The 19,013-nt window shown below is 30.0% G+C and overlaps 4 protein-coding genes across 4 annotated transcripts; 3 read left to right on the top strand and 1 right to left on the bottom strand.

The window, feature by feature from the left end:
• Positions 1 to 10,917: 10,917 nt before the first annotated feature.
• On the top strand, positions 10,918 to 12,784 carry F5Z01DRAFT_657494 (ceramidase). Its single transcript, XM_046263649.1, has 7 exons — positions 10,918 to 11,155; positions 11,212 to 11,250; positions 11,334 to 11,481; positions 11,538 to 11,677; positions 11,731 to 11,911; positions 11,970 to 12,119; positions 12,188 to 12,784. The coding sequence occupies exons 1-7, from the start codon at positions 11,054 to 11,056 to the stop codon at positions 12,355 to 12,357; spliced, it is 930 nt and encodes a 309-aa protein (XP_046117468.1). The 5' UTR covers positions 10,918 to 11,053; the 3' UTR covers positions 12,358 to 12,784.
• On the top strand, positions 12,785 to 13,611 carry F5Z01DRAFT_657490 (Prefoldin). The gene is made up of 4 exons (XM_046263648.1): positions 12,785 to 12,882; positions 13,026 to 13,192; positions 13,274 to 13,440; positions 13,489 to 13,611. The coding sequence occupies exons 1-3, from the start codon at positions 12,853 to 12,855 to the stop codon at positions 13,431 to 13,433; spliced, it is 357 nt and encodes a 118-aa protein (XP_046117467.1). The 5' UTR covers positions 12,785 to 12,852; the 3' UTR covers positions 13,434 to 13,440; positions 13,489 to 13,611.
• Positions 13,612 to 14,193: 582 nt separating this feature from the next.
• On the top strand, positions 14,194 to 15,639 carry F5Z01DRAFT_143681 (uncharacterized protein). Its single transcript, XM_046257682.1, has 2 exons — positions 14,194 to 15,266; positions 15,332 to 15,639. Exons 1-2 carry the CDS (start codon positions 14,298 to 14,300, stop codon positions 15,560 to 15,562), a joined length of 1,200 nt encoding a protein of 399 aa, XP_046117466.1. The 5' UTR covers positions 14,194 to 14,297; the 3' UTR covers positions 15,563 to 15,639.
• Positions 15,640 to 15,716: 77 nt separating this feature from the next.
• Positions 15,717 to 18,800, bottom strand: F5Z01DRAFT_623530 (mitochondrial carrier domain-containing protein; the record flags this gene model as incomplete). The annotated part of the gene is made up of 3 exons (XM_046261324.1): positions 15,717 to 16,612; positions 17,077 to 17,134; positions 17,562 to 18,800. The coding sequence occupies 3 exons, from the start codon at positions 18,798 to 18,800 to the stop codon at positions 15,717 to 15,719; spliced, it is 2,193 nt and encodes a 730-aa protein (XP_046117465.1).
• Positions 18,801 to 19,013: the final 213 nt, after the last annotated feature.

Below are 19,013 nucleotides of genomic sequence, written 5' to 3'. Positions count from 1 at the left end.
TTTTTTTAATTTTTTTTTATATTATAAATAATTCTTTTATATTATTATTTTAATTTTTTTATAATTTTTATTATTATTTTAGTATTTATATTAATTCTTTTTTTTTAATATAATACCTAAGATTCTTAAGAAAATATAAAATACCCCTTATAACTTTTAATTAATCTATTTAAATTAAATTAATTAAGTATATAATATTAGGTTAAATTAAAGCTAAAGCTAAGACTTTATATATTAAAGTTATTTTATTTCTTTATTAATAATATATCCTTAAATTAAGTATTATTTTTAAATAAATAATAATTTAATTTAATTAAAAATTATATATTAGTTTTTTAATAATTATATTATATTTATAATTATTAATAATAATATTATTATAATTATTATAATATTTCTTAAATTTTTATTTTTATTATTTTATATTATACTTATAATTATTATAATACTCTTTTATAACTCTAATATAGCTTTTATAATAGCCTTAATTAAGAGATAAAAATTAATTATTTATTATCTTACTTATACCTATAGTTCTAGCTCTTTATAATAACTTTATAATATTAATATAACCTTTTTATAATAATAATAACTTTTACTTAGCTTATTTTATGCTTTTTTTAGCCTTATATAAAATAATCCTTAATAAACTAATTAATCTACTTCCTCGCCGCGATATAGTAGAGTAATATAACTTATAAAAGTATAAAAAGGGCTTACTTAATATTCTTATAACTAACGCCGACCTTAATAACCATATTATATAAGTATATCGCTATATTATAGATATAGAAATTTAATAAGAAGCTATTAATTAAATACGTACCTTAAAGTCACTATAATAATATCACTAAATTACTTAATTAATTAAACTAACTTAATAATCTTTTATCCTTAAAATAACTATAACTCTAGCTATAACTATAATTCCTATACTTCCCTTTATTAAGGATATTAAAATAAATATAAATAATATATTTTTATTATTCTTTATATTATATTAAGTTAGCTTTTAATTATAAGAGTTAATATTCCTTACCTTAGGTATTTTAATAGTAATAGTCTTATTATATTATACTTGGATATTTTTTTTTTATATACTTAGGTTAGGCTTTTAATTAATAATCCTTATTTTAGCGGCGTTTATTTTATAACTTAAGTATATAACTTTATTAAGCTATTTATACCTTATTCTTTTAATAATAATAATTTTTTAATATTCCTTAGACTTATTTAAACTCCTTATATATTAATTATATTTTTAGTATCTTTATTATATAATATAAGTATTTATATACTATAAGGCCTACCGCTATACTTTATTAATAATATATTTATTTATTTATTTATAATCTATAAAAAATATAAGAAATAAACTTAATAAAAATAATAGCGATTACTTAAATCTTTTAATTCTATAGTATATACTTTATAATTATATGATATAGTTTAACTTAAAATATATCGCGGACGACCTTAATTAATCTTTCGATATTATCCTTTTAAGTATTATTTATATTTTATTAAATATATATTATATTAGTTATAAAAAAAACTATATAATTAAATAAGTTTATTTCCTTAATTTATATTTAATTTTATTAATAAATATAGCTTATTTATATAATAAAAAAAGACTAAGAAAACTATAATAATATTCTTTATAAGATTAATATATTATGGTATATTTTTATTAATTTTATACATAAGCTATAAATAATTGCCGCCGAGGTTATTTAATTTAAAAACTAATAAAAATATACTTATATTATTGTTATTATTATATATTTAAGTTAGCGAGATTAAATTAATATTTTTTAGTTTTTTATATATTTATGAATATATATATTATTTATTTATAATAACCCTTATTCTATTAATATATAAGCCTTTTAATAATATATATATTTTTTTAGCTTATTATTATAATAACTTTCCCCGCGAGTAATATTTATATTATAATACTTATAAATTTTATATTATAGATAAATATTTTAAAATAAATCTAGCTTTATAATATTATTTATACCTTAATATAATTATAATATACAAATAAATAATATATATAAATTATTTTATTATTTATTTATAAATTATAATTATATTAAGGTATTTTATATAAATAACCTTATTCTTTTTTTAGAATTTATAAAGCTAACTTACCTATATCTTCCCCTCGCTTTATATAATATTCTTTTATATATCTAAAGGCTTATATATTTTTTAAAATTATTTATTAATTATATTCTATAAGCTAGTTTTTTTATTTAATTAGGTATAATAATTAGCCGCTTATTTCTTTATAATTATAAATAAATTTAATCTCTTAAAGACTTAATTTTATTTTTAAATTAAATACAAAGAAAGTTACTTTTTTTTATATATATTTATATCTAGCGGCCTATAATTCTAATTAATTAATATAGCATATATTATTTATTTAGTTATATTTTTTAGGAGTATAAAGTAATATACTTAAGTATTAATATATTCTAAGACTTAGAATAAGCTTACGAAATAAAGTATTTTTTCTAAGACTTATTATTAAGTTAGAGTAATTTTATTTCTAATCTAATTAAACTACTTTATTATAATTATAATTTTTTTTATCTAATATTAGCTTTTTATAAGTTTTCTTTTAATCATACCCGTTTATATTTAGAACCTTTTTTTTAAATATATTATCCCTAATATATATATAGAATTAGGGGTTATACCTTATAAGTCTTCTATATAGCGATAGCTTTATATTTATATTTAATATATTATTTATTATAAATTCCGCTTATTTTAATAATAATAGCTAAGAGTATTAATTATTTATTATAAAATATCGTAAATAATATTTTAATACTTAGTTTATTTATTTTATTTAATTATTAGTTTATAAATAAAATACTATTAATAATTATTTATATACTTTATAGGTATAATATAACGATAATTAAAATATACTTATAAATATAAACCTATAGTTTAATATTTATTATAATATAGTTTAATTTTATTATAAATTAATTCGGCTAGTTTAAGTATAATAATTATTATAATAATAAGGAAAACATATAATATTTTCGTAAGATAATTAATTATAATTAGAAATATATTTATTTCTTTATTATATTAGTCCCGCGCTAATAATAAACTAATAATAAAGTTTATTATAGTTTCTTAAAATAATTATAATAAGTATAATAATAATTATAACTTCTTATAAAGCTTATACCTCTTAAGGGTAACTTTTTAATAAATAAGATAAGTTTATATATATTCTTTTACTTATTTATATATTTTATTCTAAAAGAATTTATATTTAAATAGGCTTTATATTTATTAAAACCTAAAATAATTTATCAATAAATCGTTATAATATAACTAGATTAGCTTATTTATAAAGCTAAGATAATTTAATATTTAAATCTTTTTATTGATCTAAAGTAATCTTATTTATATAATAAAGCGTTAGGTATTTTCCTTTTATTTATTATATTTATTATATTTATTATATTTATTATACTTATTATATTTATTATATTTATTATATTTATTATAATTTTATTTTTATTAAGCTTTAGAAATTAATTCTTTTAATCTTTTATTTAGATCTAGAGTATAAATATTTATCTAACTACCTTATATTTAAGCTTATTAAACTTATTTAAGTATTACTTTAATATATCAAATTAAGCGTTTTTTTAATAAAAAATAAGTATCTTATTCTTAGGCGATTCTTTATTATACTCGGGCTACCTTAATACTATATCTAACCTTTTTATATAATACTTAATTATAAAGTTATATAAAGTAAACAATAAATACTATCTTATTTATTATCTTAATAATCTAGGTTATTTTATAAAGCTTTAGACGTTTTAGTAATTACTTAGGACCTTAATAATATATATAGCTTACTAAAGGTATATAATTTATTATTATTATTATTAAATAATACTTAAGTAATATTAGTTTTATAAGTAAAAAAGATTTATATAAAGGTTATTTATAATAATTATTTATAATTATTATATTAATTATATATTAATAAATACTAGGAAAAATACGAGAAAAACTAAAATAAATTTTAATTAAATATAAGCTAAATATTTATAAAGAGTCCTTAGAATATATCGTCGGTCTATTACCTAGCTATTTAATCTTAAGCCCGCCCTTTATAATTAATTAATATAAAAATATAAATAAATTATAAAAAAATAAATTAAGTTTAATTATTAATAAATTAATTATTTTCGTTACTTTATACTTATAATATTAAAGCGTTTAATTTCTTACTTAGCCTTATAATATAATAATTCGTTTTCTATAATTTTACTTTATCGCCGACCTTAATAAGTCTTTAGTATATATTAATAATATCTTTTATTTACTATTAAATAAAAACTATAATTATTTAGATAAAATTAATTATTTTATAAAGCTATAAGATAAAGTCTCTCGTAGCGCGTTCTAAGGAGTTTTATAACTTATTTATTTTATTATTTAGGATTTATACCGCCGATAGTTCCTAGCTATACTTATAGAAAAATAAGCTAATTATTATAGCTATATTTTTCTTATTATTAAGCGCTAATATCGTAACAAGTAATTAATTTACTTAATTTAATCAAGCTTAATTAATATAATAACGGAAATATACTTAGATTTCTTAATTATTTTTTTTAAAAATCCTAGGGTAATACGCGATACTTAACCGTTATATTATCTTTATAAATTTATAAAGGCTTTTTTAGAACTTTCTTATTTAGTTTATACCTTTATTATTAATAATCGATATTAATATTTTATAATATCGGTAATAATATATAAAGAAGCGTTATATATAAGCTTCGGCTATTATATTATCTATCGCTTCTAGCGTTATTATTTTTATTAATTTATTAATTATTACTTAAAGGTACTAAGACTTATTTAAGCCTTACTCTAAGAGGCTTATAATAAAGTTTATTATGAGGTTATAATAAGGCTATTTTAGAATAAATAAAGGTTTTAATTTAAACTCGCTTAAAGACTCGACCTTATATATAATTAAAAAAAAATAACTAAAAATAAGAAAAAGATTAATATATTAAAGCTATAAAAACCTAAAGAATATATAAAAGGATCTAGGCTATATATAATATAAAGATATATATAAATACTAAAAATATTATTTAATTCTTAATTTATTTTATTATAATAAAATTAGGTTAGTTTATAAATAAAACTAAAAATTATACTAAATTACCCTAAGATTTAAGCTAGATCTATATAAAAATAACTAACTTAAGAAATAATAATATAACTATATTTATATCTATAGCTATAATTAAGAAAATATCTAAGTCTATAATTATAAGGTATATCTAGGGTATACCCGCCTTAAAACTTAACTAGGCTTTTTTTAATAACCTTACCCTTACCCTTAGGCTTAGATATAAAATAAATTTCTTTTACCTTTTTTTCTTCCTCCTTAATCTAAGGTAGAATAAAGCTAGTCTTAGTTTTATATTATTTAATAAAGGTCTCGGGCTTAAAATAATTAATTATTATAAAAATAAAGTACTTTTAAGCTAAATTTATATTATTATTAGAGCTACAGGCGATAGCGCGGACCTTAAGGTAATATTTAATAATATTAGGGATATTAGCGGGCTAAAAAATATTAAGATATAGCTAGGTTCTAGGCTAGACTTAGGACTTATATTAGCTTTAAGACTATAGCGATTAATATTAATTATATTAAGGTTAGATTCGAACTAATAGATTATATAATAAGTAAAATAAATATTAATAATAACTAAGGTATTAATAAGCTATATATATAAATTAAATAAAGAAATAATAAAAAACTAAGCTAAATATATATAATGAAATAATTACTAATATATTAAAAATAATATTTAAAGTATAAACTAAAACTAATTAAAAACACGTTAATATTAATATAAAATTATTATAAGATTAGCCTAGATATATATAATATATTAGGTATAAATAAAGAATTTATTTATTTAAAAAATAAAAAAAAAGAATATAATAATTATATTTAAATAATAAGTATATTAAATATTAAGTAATTATACTTTAAAAACCTTAGCGGGATTTTGTTTATAATATTTAAAATAATAATTAAATATAATATAAACTAAGTCTAGGGCGGATATATATAAAAAAAAAGAGTTTAATTAAAATTATTAATTTAATAAAACTAAAGGGTAAAAAATAATATTAATATAAATCTAAGTAAGAATTAAAAAAATAAAAAAATAAAAGTAAATAATAAATAAAGTTTATATATAATAAAAACTAACTTAACGCGAGTTTAAGCTAATTCCTCCTTAGATTTATTATAATAATAGAACTTTAATAAAATAATATATTTAAAAAAAAAATTATACGCGGGTAGAATAAGCCTTAGTATAAGATTAATATTATAAAAATTAGTATTTTATTTTATATTTTTTTATTATAAATAAAAAAAGACTATATTAAGGTTTTTATTAGAATTTTTCCTTAGGATTATTTAGCCTAGATAGCCTAGCTAGCTAGCGAGAAATACTTAACCTTAATTTTAGATTATATAAAGAATTTATAAATATTAAATAAAAAATATTTAAAGCGATATTTAATTTATAAAAAAAATAATTTTATTTATTTTATAAAAGAAAAATACTTATAAATTATAATAAAGATTTTTATTAAAAATATAATAATATTACTTAAAAATAAAATATAATTTTTTAGTTTTTAATTAAAATAATATTTTTTATAAAAACTATACTTATTAAGTAAAAAATAAATTAATAATAATATTTTTTATTAATAATAATAAATAATACTTAAAGAATATTAGTTTTATAAATGAAGGAGATTTATATAAATATTATTTAATTAATAATTATTTATAATTATTATATTTAATATATATTAATAAATACGAAAAAAATATAAAAAGAATTAAAATAAATTTAGATTAAATATAAGCTAAGTGTTTATAAAAAGTCCTTAAAATATATAAAAAAATAATTAAATAATACCTTAAGATTAATTAATTTATATTTAAATAAAAAATTAATTTAAGTTTATAAAAAAATATAAGCTAAATTAATTTTAAAAACTAAAGATACTTAAGTTTAAATTAAATATATTATAAAAAAGACTTAATAATTAATAATTAATAAAAAATCAAATTAATCCTTAATTAATATTATAAAATAACTCTAAGAATATAAAAATATATAAAAAATATATTCTTAAGAATAAATTAAAAAACTTAAAAAAAAAATTAAAAAAAAATTAAATTTAAAAATTCTTTTTATTAATTATTATTTATTCATAAAAAAAAATATTTTTTAAAATAAAAAATTATTAAAATATATTATATTTTATTTTATATAAATTAAAATTAATTATTTAAATTTAAAAATTTATTTTATATTTTAAAAAAAAATTTAAATATATTAAAATTTTTTTATAATTATAAAAGAAAATATTTTTTATTATATAATAAAAATATATTTAAATTAAATATAACTTAAATATAAATTATATATAATATATAATAATAAATATATATTTAATTTAATTTAAAATAAATAATAAATTAAATACTTAAAATAATTAATTTAAAATAATTAAAATTTATTTAAAAACTTAATTTTATATATAAAAAAAAAATATAATAAAAAATAAAAAAAAATATAATAAAGTTATTAAAATTAAAAAAATATATAAAAATCTAAGCTAAATATAATATAAAAATTTATAAAAATATTAAAATTTATTATTTAATTTATAAATAAGCTTATTTTTTTATTTATTATAGTTTTTAATTATTTTTTAAGTATTTTAAAAATAAATTTAAAAATTTATAATAAAAATAAATAAACTAAAATAATAATAATAATAATAATATATTTATAAAACTTAAATTTATTTTTCTTTCTTAAAAAAAAAGAAATTTATTTTAATTAATTCTCTTAAAAGAATTAGCTTATTTAGAAACTAAGTTAATCTTATTAAATTACTTATATATTACTTATTTTATAACGCGTAGGGGTATTTATAGCTTAATATTATATTTTATTAACTTAATACTTTTTAAGTAATTTATTAATATTTTTTAAATAACTTAAGAGTCTTAACGGCTATAATATTATATTTATTTCTATAATAAAAAAATATAAAATAAAATATTAATTTTTATAATATTAATCTAATATTAAGGCTTATTTTATTATAATATTATTATTATAATAAATATAAAGAAAAATTAATTTAGATTTATATTAAATTAAATTTTAATATATATAAACTTTATTTATTATAATTCTTTTTTTTATATTTTTCTTTATATAAATCTTACTTAGATTTATATTATTATTATTAAATTTTTTTTAATATTATTAAATTAATTATTTTAATTAATTATTTTTATATATATTTTTATTTTAGATTTTATTTATATTATATTTAATTATTACCTTAAATATTATAAATAAAATCTTATTAAGGTTTTTAGTATATAATATATTTATTATTTAAATATAATTATTATATTCTTTTTTTTTATTTTTTAAGTAAATAAGTTCTTTATTTATATTTAATATACTATACATATTAAAAATACTTTTATAATAATATCTTTTAATTCTAATATATCTATAGTTATTTTTAATTTCTATTTTAATTATTATTTTTAATATATTAATAATTATTTCTTTATATATATTTAGCCTAGTTCTTTATTATTCTTTTATCTAGCTTATATATATAGCTTATTAATACCTTATTTATTATTAATATTGTATAATTTATTAATTTAAGACTAACTTTAATATATATTTTATATAAAATTAATATACTTATTATTAATAATTATTAGTTTTTTAAAAATAATATAATTATTTTAATTTTAAATTAATATTATATTTAAAAAAAAGTTTAATATTATAGACTTAATTTTAAGATTTTTATTAATTTTAAAAATAATTCTATAAAATAATAAATAATTTTTAATTATATAAATATAATATAAAATTATTAATTCTTTTTAATATTATTTTTTAAATAATGTTTTTAATTATATTATAATTTTAATATTAATTAAATTATTAAACTTATTTATATTATAATTTAAAAATATATATTTTATTTAAAATTAATATTAATTTTTATTAATAATTATTAATTTTTTAAAAATAATATAATTATTTTAAATTTAAATTAATATTATATTAAAAAAAATTAATATTATAAATATAATTTTAATAATTTTATTAATTTTAAATATAATTTTATAAAATTATAATTAATTTTAAATTATATAAAAAGTTTTAATTAAATATATATTATTATTAAAATAAATATATTATAAAACTTAACTTAAATATATATAATATATAATTATAAATAAATCTTTTTTTTAAAAACTTTTTTAATAAATATATTTAAATAATAAATATATTAATATTTATATTATTATTTAATATTAATTTAAATTAAATTAAATTTATATTAATTAAATAAAATATAATTAAAATATAATAATAATAATAATAATAAATTATATATTTTTAATAAATATTTTTTATTAATTAATTAAAATATTTAAATTAAATAAGTATAAAAATATCTTTTAATAAAAACCTTAGTATAGTTTGTTTTATTTATTATAAAAAACATAAAATAAAATACTAGCTTTTATAATATTAGTTTTATATTAAGTCTTATTTTAGCTATATATTAATTATTTTTTTCTTAAGTATATTATTTTATTAAATTCTTATTATTATAATAAGTCTAGGGTAGAACTAGCCCGGACTTATATTAAATTAGCCTTTATTATATATAAACTTTATTTACTATCTCGCGTTATTTTTTTTATTCTTCTTTCTTTTCTTTTTATACTCTCATTTATATAATACTTACTTAGATTTATACCGCCCTCGTTCTTTATTCCTTAATTCTTTTACGCTAATAATTTTAATTAAATCTCCCCTTTCTTTATATATATCCGCCCCAGACCCGGTAAATAAAAGAAATATTTATATAAAGAAAGGGGGGATTTAATTAAAATATTTAATTATAAAAATAATAAAAAATAAAGAATAATAATAATATTAATTTAAATAAGAATTATATATATTATAATTCATATATTTATATAAAAAATATAAAATAAAAACTAAATTTATTTAAAATTATATTAAAATACTTAGATCTTAATAAAATATTATATATAAAAAAAACTATAATTAATATATTAATAAAACAAGCTTTATTATAAAATTAATATTATAAAAATTAATATTTTATTTTATATTTTATTATAATAAAAAAACTATATTAAGGTTTATATTAAGATTCTTTTTAATATCTTTAAGCTAAAATAACTTAATTAATTAAAAAATAAATACTTATAAGAGTATATAATTTATTATTATTATTAGATTTATAGCTTAATATTTTTAAGTAATATTAAGGGTATTAATAACTATAATATTATATTTATTTTATATAAAATATTAAATATATTATTAATTAAAAACTATAATATAATAGCGATTATATTATATAATAAAGAAACTAAGGGTATAAATTAAATAAGAAATACTTAAATAAGTTTATTAATAAAAATATTATTTTTAATATATATAAAAAAATATATTTAATAAATAAGGTTATTAATAAAATTAATATATTAAATAAATTATATTATAATTTTAAATCTTTATAATAAATATAATAAAAATATTATTTATATTTATTTTCTTTTATTTTTTTAATTATTAATATAAGAATTAAAGCTATTATAAGAATTATAAGTATAATAAAAGCTATAATTAAAATATCCTCTTATATATAATTAATTATAATCTAAAATCTAAGTATTTCTTAATAATAATTAAAATTACTAATATTTTAGCGACTAAAGACTTTTATAAGTGTCCTCCGTACTCGTGCTTCTTCTATTACTATCCCTTATAAAAATCTATACACTATACTCCGTAGACCACTTGTTTATTATATTCGTACCAAGTCGTACTACTTAACTATGTCTTCGCTAGGCTTCCTTGGCCTCTTGTATCTACCATACCCAGATTATCGTACTGGCTTCTGGGGTGGACAAACATCGACGCTCAATTTCTGTGAGGAGGTAGCTTAATATCTCTCTTCTCAATATTCTCTATCCATACTCATTGTTACAATCAGGATTATGCGCTGTCATTCTATTGCGCCGAGGTCGTCAATGTAAAGCATCGCTCCCACGCGGATAGGCCGGATGCACGGCGTTCGACGTTAAAACACGAATTCTTTGGCTAACATGTGTACAGGCATCGACGAATGCATTGTTCATGTGGTTGGGGTTCAAGGGCATTCGTAATTGCTTGAAAGAGTCCCATGATGGTGTCTTCTTGCTGGCTTACGTTGGCTACATTCTGGTCGGCCTGGGATCTATATCTTTTCATGCCACCCTGAAGTGTACCACTGCCAAACGCACCTCTTGTTCGTGAGCATGACTTTGCTGACTGCATCAGATCCCATGCAGCTCGTGGACGAGTTGTCTATGATATACACCACGTGCCTCATGATGCACGCAAGTTTCGCCTACTTACAGTCGACTTACTTCTCGACCATGTTGGGACTCGCACTACTGTGCTTATCGGGCACCATTACAGTAAGCTGCCCATCCAGTCAGATAATCACCGCATTGTGGCTGACAGCATCTAGTTGCACTATCACACAACCAAAGACCCGTTATTTCACCAGGTCGCGTATGCTGCGCTGACCGCGACTGTGGTCTTCCGAAGCATATGGGTAATGGAAACTCAGCTGCGACCTGCACTGGCGACTCGCAACAGTGATCGCGCACGGCATATACTGCAGACCATGTGGACAATGGTGGCCACAGGTGACAAAGTCCCCGCAGGTGGTTCAACAAGTGAACATGAATAGACTGACAAGCGCAGGTCTACTCGTGTTTGTAGGCGGTTTCCTGATCTGGAACCTGGACAATGTGTTCTGTGGTGAGATCCGCCGCCTCAGACGGGCAGTTGGGCTCCCCTGGGCTATCTTGCTCGAGGGCCACGGCTGGTGGCATCTGATGACCGGCGTAGGAGGTGAGTGTCCTTGCCCGGCCCCACGAGGGACGGTCGCATTAGTTCGGCGCTGGTACTGACGCGGGCAGCTTATTATTACATCACCTGGGGCATATGGCTGCGGCATTGTCTAGCCGGTCGTGAGCTCCAATATGTGCTGCACTGGCCTCATATCCTGACTTCAATGCCCGAAGTTCGCCGGCATAGAGAGTCGACAGACGATGCGCCCGTTGCCGGAACAAGGAAGAGTAGGGAGTAAAGTAAAGGCAAAATGATCGAGGGTCGCCGTGTTTGTATGTTATATCGCGTGGTACCGTAGCTATCCTGTGGTAGTGGTTTTTGGCAACATCTCATGTGAAATGTGAGCCCACACGTGTAATAAGCGATCAGCGGGAGTTTCTAGTTGTTGCGGGTGCAGACGCGGATTGAATACAAGCAGAATTGTTTAAAATGTATCAGGCGGTAACACGGACCGGAGAGCAAAGCGTGCCAAGTCGCGTTTCTTTTCTGTCACCCACACATGTACACCGTCTACCGCAGCGTTCGGTGGTGGCTGACCGTTACCGTGTCACCTAGGCTCCGTTTCGTCTCCGTTTTCACTTCTGGTGCTGCACCGCGAGTCCGCATCTCGGCCCCGTTTGATGAATGAGAGTTCCCTCGCCGGTCGCCGACCCTTTACTGTCATGGACAACACATTGAACCGACACCCAATTCGCACAACTCTGCCGTCTCGCTGTTGTTGACCTCGGACATAATGTCAATTCCAAATGAAGCTCTCCAAAAGGTGCGTGATTTTTTTTGGGTCTCAGGTGGCCACTGCTATGGTCGCCATCAACCCGGCTCAGAGGCCGCATTGGGAGTGCGGCTCATGACATTCTGCCACTGAGCCGTCTTCACTCTATCACTGGATGGCTGACAACCCTACAGCTCGTCCATGAGATCGAGAGCCAGGCCCTGGTTGCTCAGCAGCAGATTGGATTGACCAAATCTCAAGTGGCCTCAAAGCAACGTGAACAACGTCTCATCAAACTCACGCTGGGTGAAGTATCGAGCTTGCCAGAGGATGCAGTCGTCTATGAGGGCGTTGGAAAAATGTACGTTACGAGTGCAAGTTTGCACAGTTACTCAAGCCATCCTCGCAACAAAACGAGTCGTCTCGATACTAACGAACAAAGGTTTGCCTCACTACCTGTCGATTCATTGAGGCAAAAGCTAGATGTCCAAGGGAAAGACATTGAGGGCGAGGTCGAGAAACTCAACAAGCGCCTGCTGTATCTTGAAACGACCCAGAAGAACAGCCGCGAACACATTGAGCAAATGCTTCGGGGTCGCTGAGCACTCAGTGCGTTTGGTCAAAACTGCACACGGGCGCATCGCTGATGAATTCTAGTTTGTTTATTAGTTGGCACATGGTTTCACAAATAAGTAGCAGAATGCACCAGAAATTGTGAAGTAGCCTGCAGCAAACTCGCACTGGTCCGGCTCCTTTTTGGTAAGACGACGCCCGCGACCGGGTGCTGTCGCAACAACCAAAGAATAACCGCCCGCCCAGCCTGCCCCAGCCAACTAACTACTGCCTGGAGCTCTGGCAGCTGCTCTCTCCTGCGTTCTCAGTGCATGCTGCATGCTGCGCACCTGCAGCCTTATGTCAACAACAAGAGAAGAGCCGGGGCTGGTGACTGACGACCTTGCTAATCTATCCGTAGGTACGTTACGACGTACGTAGTTAGAAATGTCGTCCAGCCCTGCGAGGCCAGCGGCCCCGCCCACTGCTCAAGACTCTCACACATGGTTGGCTCCCAAGCATGTGCCTGAACCCCTCTTCCGCTCCTCTCCACTCACGCATCTCATAGACTCACCCTCACAGGCTCGTAGCTATCATGGGTGGTGCCGCCGCAGACCAAGCCCCTCTCCTCGGTCCGGTCCTGGCTTAGTGGTGCCCCCCCCCTTTCGGGATACAATAATAACCATGCCGCTGACGACGGCGTAAGCACGGGTCTGACCATCCGCTGCTCCCCCTCTCTCGCATCGTACAGGAAGTGATCGCTTGACTTGTCACCTCCATTCTGTGTGTCTTGAGCGAGTTCGAACACCCTGAAGTAGATGCCCCGGGGATAGTGTCTATCGTCGATCCATCCAAGTCGACCAGACTAAGTATTCGAGATCCGATCCCCGAAGACTGCAAAAGCGACAGTCACAATGAGCGGTTACTACGACGATGACGAGGACATCGATATCCACGTCCGCCACCGGGGTCACTCACCTCGCCCCGTGCGCTATGTTCAGAGCCCACCCAGGCCGCGATACTACCAGCCTGCCGACCCCGGGCCCAGCTGGCTTGCACCAGTCGATCAAAATCGGACGACTGTGATTGCCCGCTCACGCTCACGGTCTCGTGATCGGCGTCGCGCGAGCCCACCTCAAGCTCCCGCTCAGCCTCAACCACAGCCTGTCATAATCAACAATCAGTTTTACAATGAGTACTCGTCTGATGACAGTGAGTACGAGAAGCGCAATCGCCGCCGACAGGTCGTTCGCAGGGCAAGGTCGCCTTCGAGCTCCGAGTCTCGTTCGCGGTCTAGGTCCAGGGAACGATACCGAAGGGAGGCGCGTGAACAGTTTGAAGCCGAGAGCGCTCGCAAGGAGTTGGAGGCGCTGCGTCTCTCCCAGAGTCGAGAGAAGGCCGAGAAGCGCCTGGCTGACAAGTATCGCGATGACGCTGAGCTCCAACGCGCTAAGAGAGAGCTCGACGAAATCAAGCGCAAGGAAGCTCAGCTTGCCGAGCAGAAGCGAATCGAGGAGGAGCTGGAGCATAAGCGCCTCAAGGAGGAGAGAGACGCCGCTGAAGAGAAAAGGCGACTGAAGAAAGAGGCTGAAGCTGCCATTGAGAGATATAAGCAGGAAGAGCGCGAGAAGCGGGAGAGGGAGTCGGCAGAAAGGGAGGCTGCCGAGAAGGAATACCAACGCCGGCTGCAGGAGGATCTCATCAAGTCTGGCGTCGATGAGAAGGCTATAGCAGCCATCATGAAGAAGGAGAAGGTCCCGGAAGCCGAGGCTGAAGAACCACCTCAACAGCCTGGCGGACGCGCGACGTACACCCGCATGTTGCGCAAGCATCTATCGATTGAAACGTTGAGGACCTACCACGTTGAATGGGAATACGACGATGTGAGTGCCCCCTACCCCTAGTCTAGGTCACCGATTTAGCTATGCCGTTACTGACAACACGGCAGAATCCCGAAAGCATCCTGATCAAGCGCTGGGTTCCCGAATGGGAGCAGGACCGACTATGGAAGCATACCCGTGACCTACGCAAGAAGCGTGGCAAAGCCCTACTCATCGAGGAAAAGCGGCATCAAGAGGAGGACCCCCGTTTCGAATGGGTGCGTAAGAAGAGCCACTCCCGCAAGCGGAGCAAGTCCCCCGGTTTTCTGATGTATTTGGCTGGTGCGCGTCCGGCCTAGAGTCAGATGCGAGTCTGCCAGAGCCGGTCGTGGTGGCGGTCATGGAGTTCAATAGCAATTGATGACTTTTCCGTAATATGCTTGTTCTTATTCGAGACATTACTTATTCTTCAGTTAGCAGTGAGGCGCGAGTGGCTCCTTTCTATACCAGGGTTTACAAGATGCCTGATCTTCGTATCAGTTCTTCGTACACAGTCCACGCCAGCGCGGAGCTCATAGCCTTCCGGCTCATACGGAGGGCCAGTCCATCAAAAAATGAACGGAAGCCATCCTCGGCAAACATTTTTTGTGCAGCATGAACGAGGTTCTTGTACTTTTGCGGCTGAAGCTGGATCCGCGTCTTGACTGCATCAAAGGGGTTGGAAAGGGCGGAGCAAATGCCAGCTGCTAGTGTTGCTGAAGCGAAGTTGACAGAGCCTGATACGGAGGCACGCATAGCGGTCGGTTCAGAACTATCCCGGGTCGGACCATAGAGCAGACGCCCGAGCCTAGGTTTGAGCAGCTCATAGACCAAAACATAGGTGCCAGCATAAGGTGCATCGCGCAAGGCTGTTGCTCCGAATCCTGAGAAGAAACCTCGGAAGCCATCTGCTTGTCGGATGCCCTTCGCTGCTGCCCACACCGTGGTATAATTATAATAGGTAGACTCGAATCGGACCTTGATGACTGTGAGCGGCATGAGAATGAAACCCGCAAAAGTGCGAGCTGCTGCGCCCGACACGAGATTTGCTGAATTGCTCAAGGTAGGCAGCGCCGATGAACCGGAAGTTGGCGAGTTACGGCGCCCGAAAAGGGTGGACTTGGCAGCTTCTTGCCGCATGGCATTGAGCGTGGTGAAATACACCGCTGAGCCGAGCCCAGTCCGCAGGGCTGATGGAATGGTGCCTCTCCAAAGCCCGGAGAGAACACCAGATGTTCCTCGCAAGTCACGGATGGCCTGCGCAAGATTGGACCGCCCAGACTGCTGCATTCGTGTCTTCAACAGATCAAGCGGCTGCAAGATCACGGCCGACGCGATGCCCGATCCAAGACCAGAAACGAAATGTCGACCTGGGCATATCAGTCATGTGAGTTGTCGGGTTGTCACAGAAGCAACTCACTTGATTTGGACGAACGAGCTGACGCCGACGGTGTATCGTTCACAGCCGGCTGACGGGCCTCATTCTGATGCGCAACATGTTGCATTTTGAGCAACTGACATCATCCGAGCAAATTCACAGTATACTATCGGCGTTGCGTTGGAGACCGTAAAATAGGTATACAAGAGACACAGTGTGAAGCAGTACCAGGTCCAGAATAGTGATGTCGATGATGGAATGTTGCATGAATCCGAGCCGTCGGTAGAGCTTCGGCCCAGTGCAGCACACACCTCGTGCGAACAAGTCGACTTGTCACTGGCGCGTGGCGCACGGCTGGCCACTACTGTTCATGCGCGCAAATCAGTTACTGATGCTTCTTTTCTTTGACTTTATTAAAGCTATGCGACACGCGCAGACTGGCGTGCGCAGGGCAACTCTGCATCGTGCCCCGCGACAATGTCAAAGTCAAGTGCGTGCTTGTATGGGTGCGAGGCTCGACTTGATCACTTGTAAGTAGGTTAGTTAGTGTCCGCCACATGGTGTGTCGAGACAGGATAGCTTCTGCTATATCCGTTCCTCCTATCTGCTGCTGCAAGCAAGTCTCCGAAGCTCTTGGTTTGCAAACCTCCAGTCTGAACATGTGGACGGTGCTGGCGAAGCCCCCCTTGCTGTGTCGCATCCGTTCCCATAACCAGGCAGATATGACCAGGCGTCCGATTGTCGCTGGGGCTTTCCGACCACCGAGGTCACCGTGTCACCTTGTTCCTCCTGGCGCAAGGGAAGATAACCCCCCGATTCTTTCTGGGGATGAAGGTGATCAAAATCAAGCTTCAGCCTGGTCGCGGTGGTTCTGGACGTTGACGTGAAAATGTCCACCCATGGTCATTGTATGTTTGAGTGGCTTAGGTAGTTGCAGTGACTTGCCCGCGATTGTAGTCACCAATGACCGACTCAAGACGGCCTGCGAGTAGTCGGTGGCGCTTCACCAAATCTACCCACTCGCCAACGCCTATCGTGGCTAGAAGCATTCCAAAGTCAGCGCCAAGTCTGCCCAAGCTACCCGAGCAGTACAACATTTGCGTCAAGATGCTCTCACGGGCCGCTTGATCTTGCACAGTGGGCAAGTACGTCTGCAAAGTCTCGAGGAGCAAGTCAACCAAGTGAATAGGAAGTGTTGCGAGCGTCGACGGCAAAGGCTGTAACGGGTCTTGGTCATCAAGAGCGGCAGCAGTTGAGCTGAAGCTCGCGCTGACATTCTTGAAAACAGATGCAATGCTAAAGCTGTGTTCCCGAAAGATCTCGATGTAGCGTTTTAGGTATCTTTCAGTCTGCTGGCCCCCGAAAGATGATTGCGCGGATTTACCCTGGCGTAACCTCTCCTCATCGGCCAACTCGCGCAGGGGTCCTAATGCATCGAGCAACGAGACAAGCGTGGCCACCCGACAAACCAGGAACAGAGGCGGTAGAGATTCTTGAGGCGATACGTCCGAGACAAGGTCAGGTATCAGACGTTTCAACCAACCAATTGTCCGCAATGCAGCTGCGAGCTTCAGATTCGGAGCTTTGAGGGCACCGACTAAATCTGATGCCATCCGACGAATTGCGGTGTCCGCTTCCCTCAGGATTGATGTGATCAAAGGCGATTCGGGATAGAGTGAGGCAAGCCGGCGGATATGGGCGTAGAGGTCAAGAGTCGATGCATAGTTGACCGGGTTTGCGGACATGGCGGATGTGAGGAGTGGAGGTAGCTCCATGACGTCGACCAGCCTTTCTGAATTGTGCAAAAGTCGCAAAGCCTCTTTCCTCTTGACCAAAGTGGTGTTTCCCATTGCCTTTCCGAACGAATCTGAGAAGTGCTCAGCCTGTGAATCAAGCCGCGGAACCGCTTGGCTCAGCTCGGCCGATATGTGAGCAACAGTCGGAAGACTCTTCTTCAAAGAGGCATGAGTTGTAGCCGAGTTGACGATAGGCCTGTAAGATCGCTTAGACAAGCTCTGTGTGGACAGCAGCATTGTATGCGATGCTTGAGCTAGCCGTTGTGGCTCGGATGATCGCAGAGCTTCGACCGATTGCTCAGCCAGGTGAGCGAGGTACTCCAATGCATCTTTGTCGGACGCCACCCGCTGGACATCCAGTAGCTCTGCTAACATTTCCGCCATGGTGTCGAAAGAAATGTTTCGGGGGCCCCTGAGACCTTCACTGCACTACAGTCGACCCAGCAGTAATTAGCCCTTCAGAGCTGCGTCCACAGACAAAACGAGCCTACGGCTTGCAATGTCAATATCGTGCTTTGTTACGAGAGAGATGAACGCATAGCTCATGCTGATGTAATTTCGGCTGAGGCTCCAGTGTTGAGCAGTACACGCGGTCGC

This window comes from Emericellopsis atlantica (assembly GCF_019669845.1).
Source record: "Emericellopsis atlantica unplaced genomic scaffold F5Z01scaffold_16, whole genome shotgun sequence".
Classification (NCBI taxonomy): domain Eukaryota; kingdom Fungi; phylum Ascomycota; class Sordariomycetes; order Hypocreales; family Bionectriaceae; genus Emericellopsis; species Emericellopsis atlantica.
This window is presented reverse-complemented; position numbering and strand designations above follow the sequence as displayed.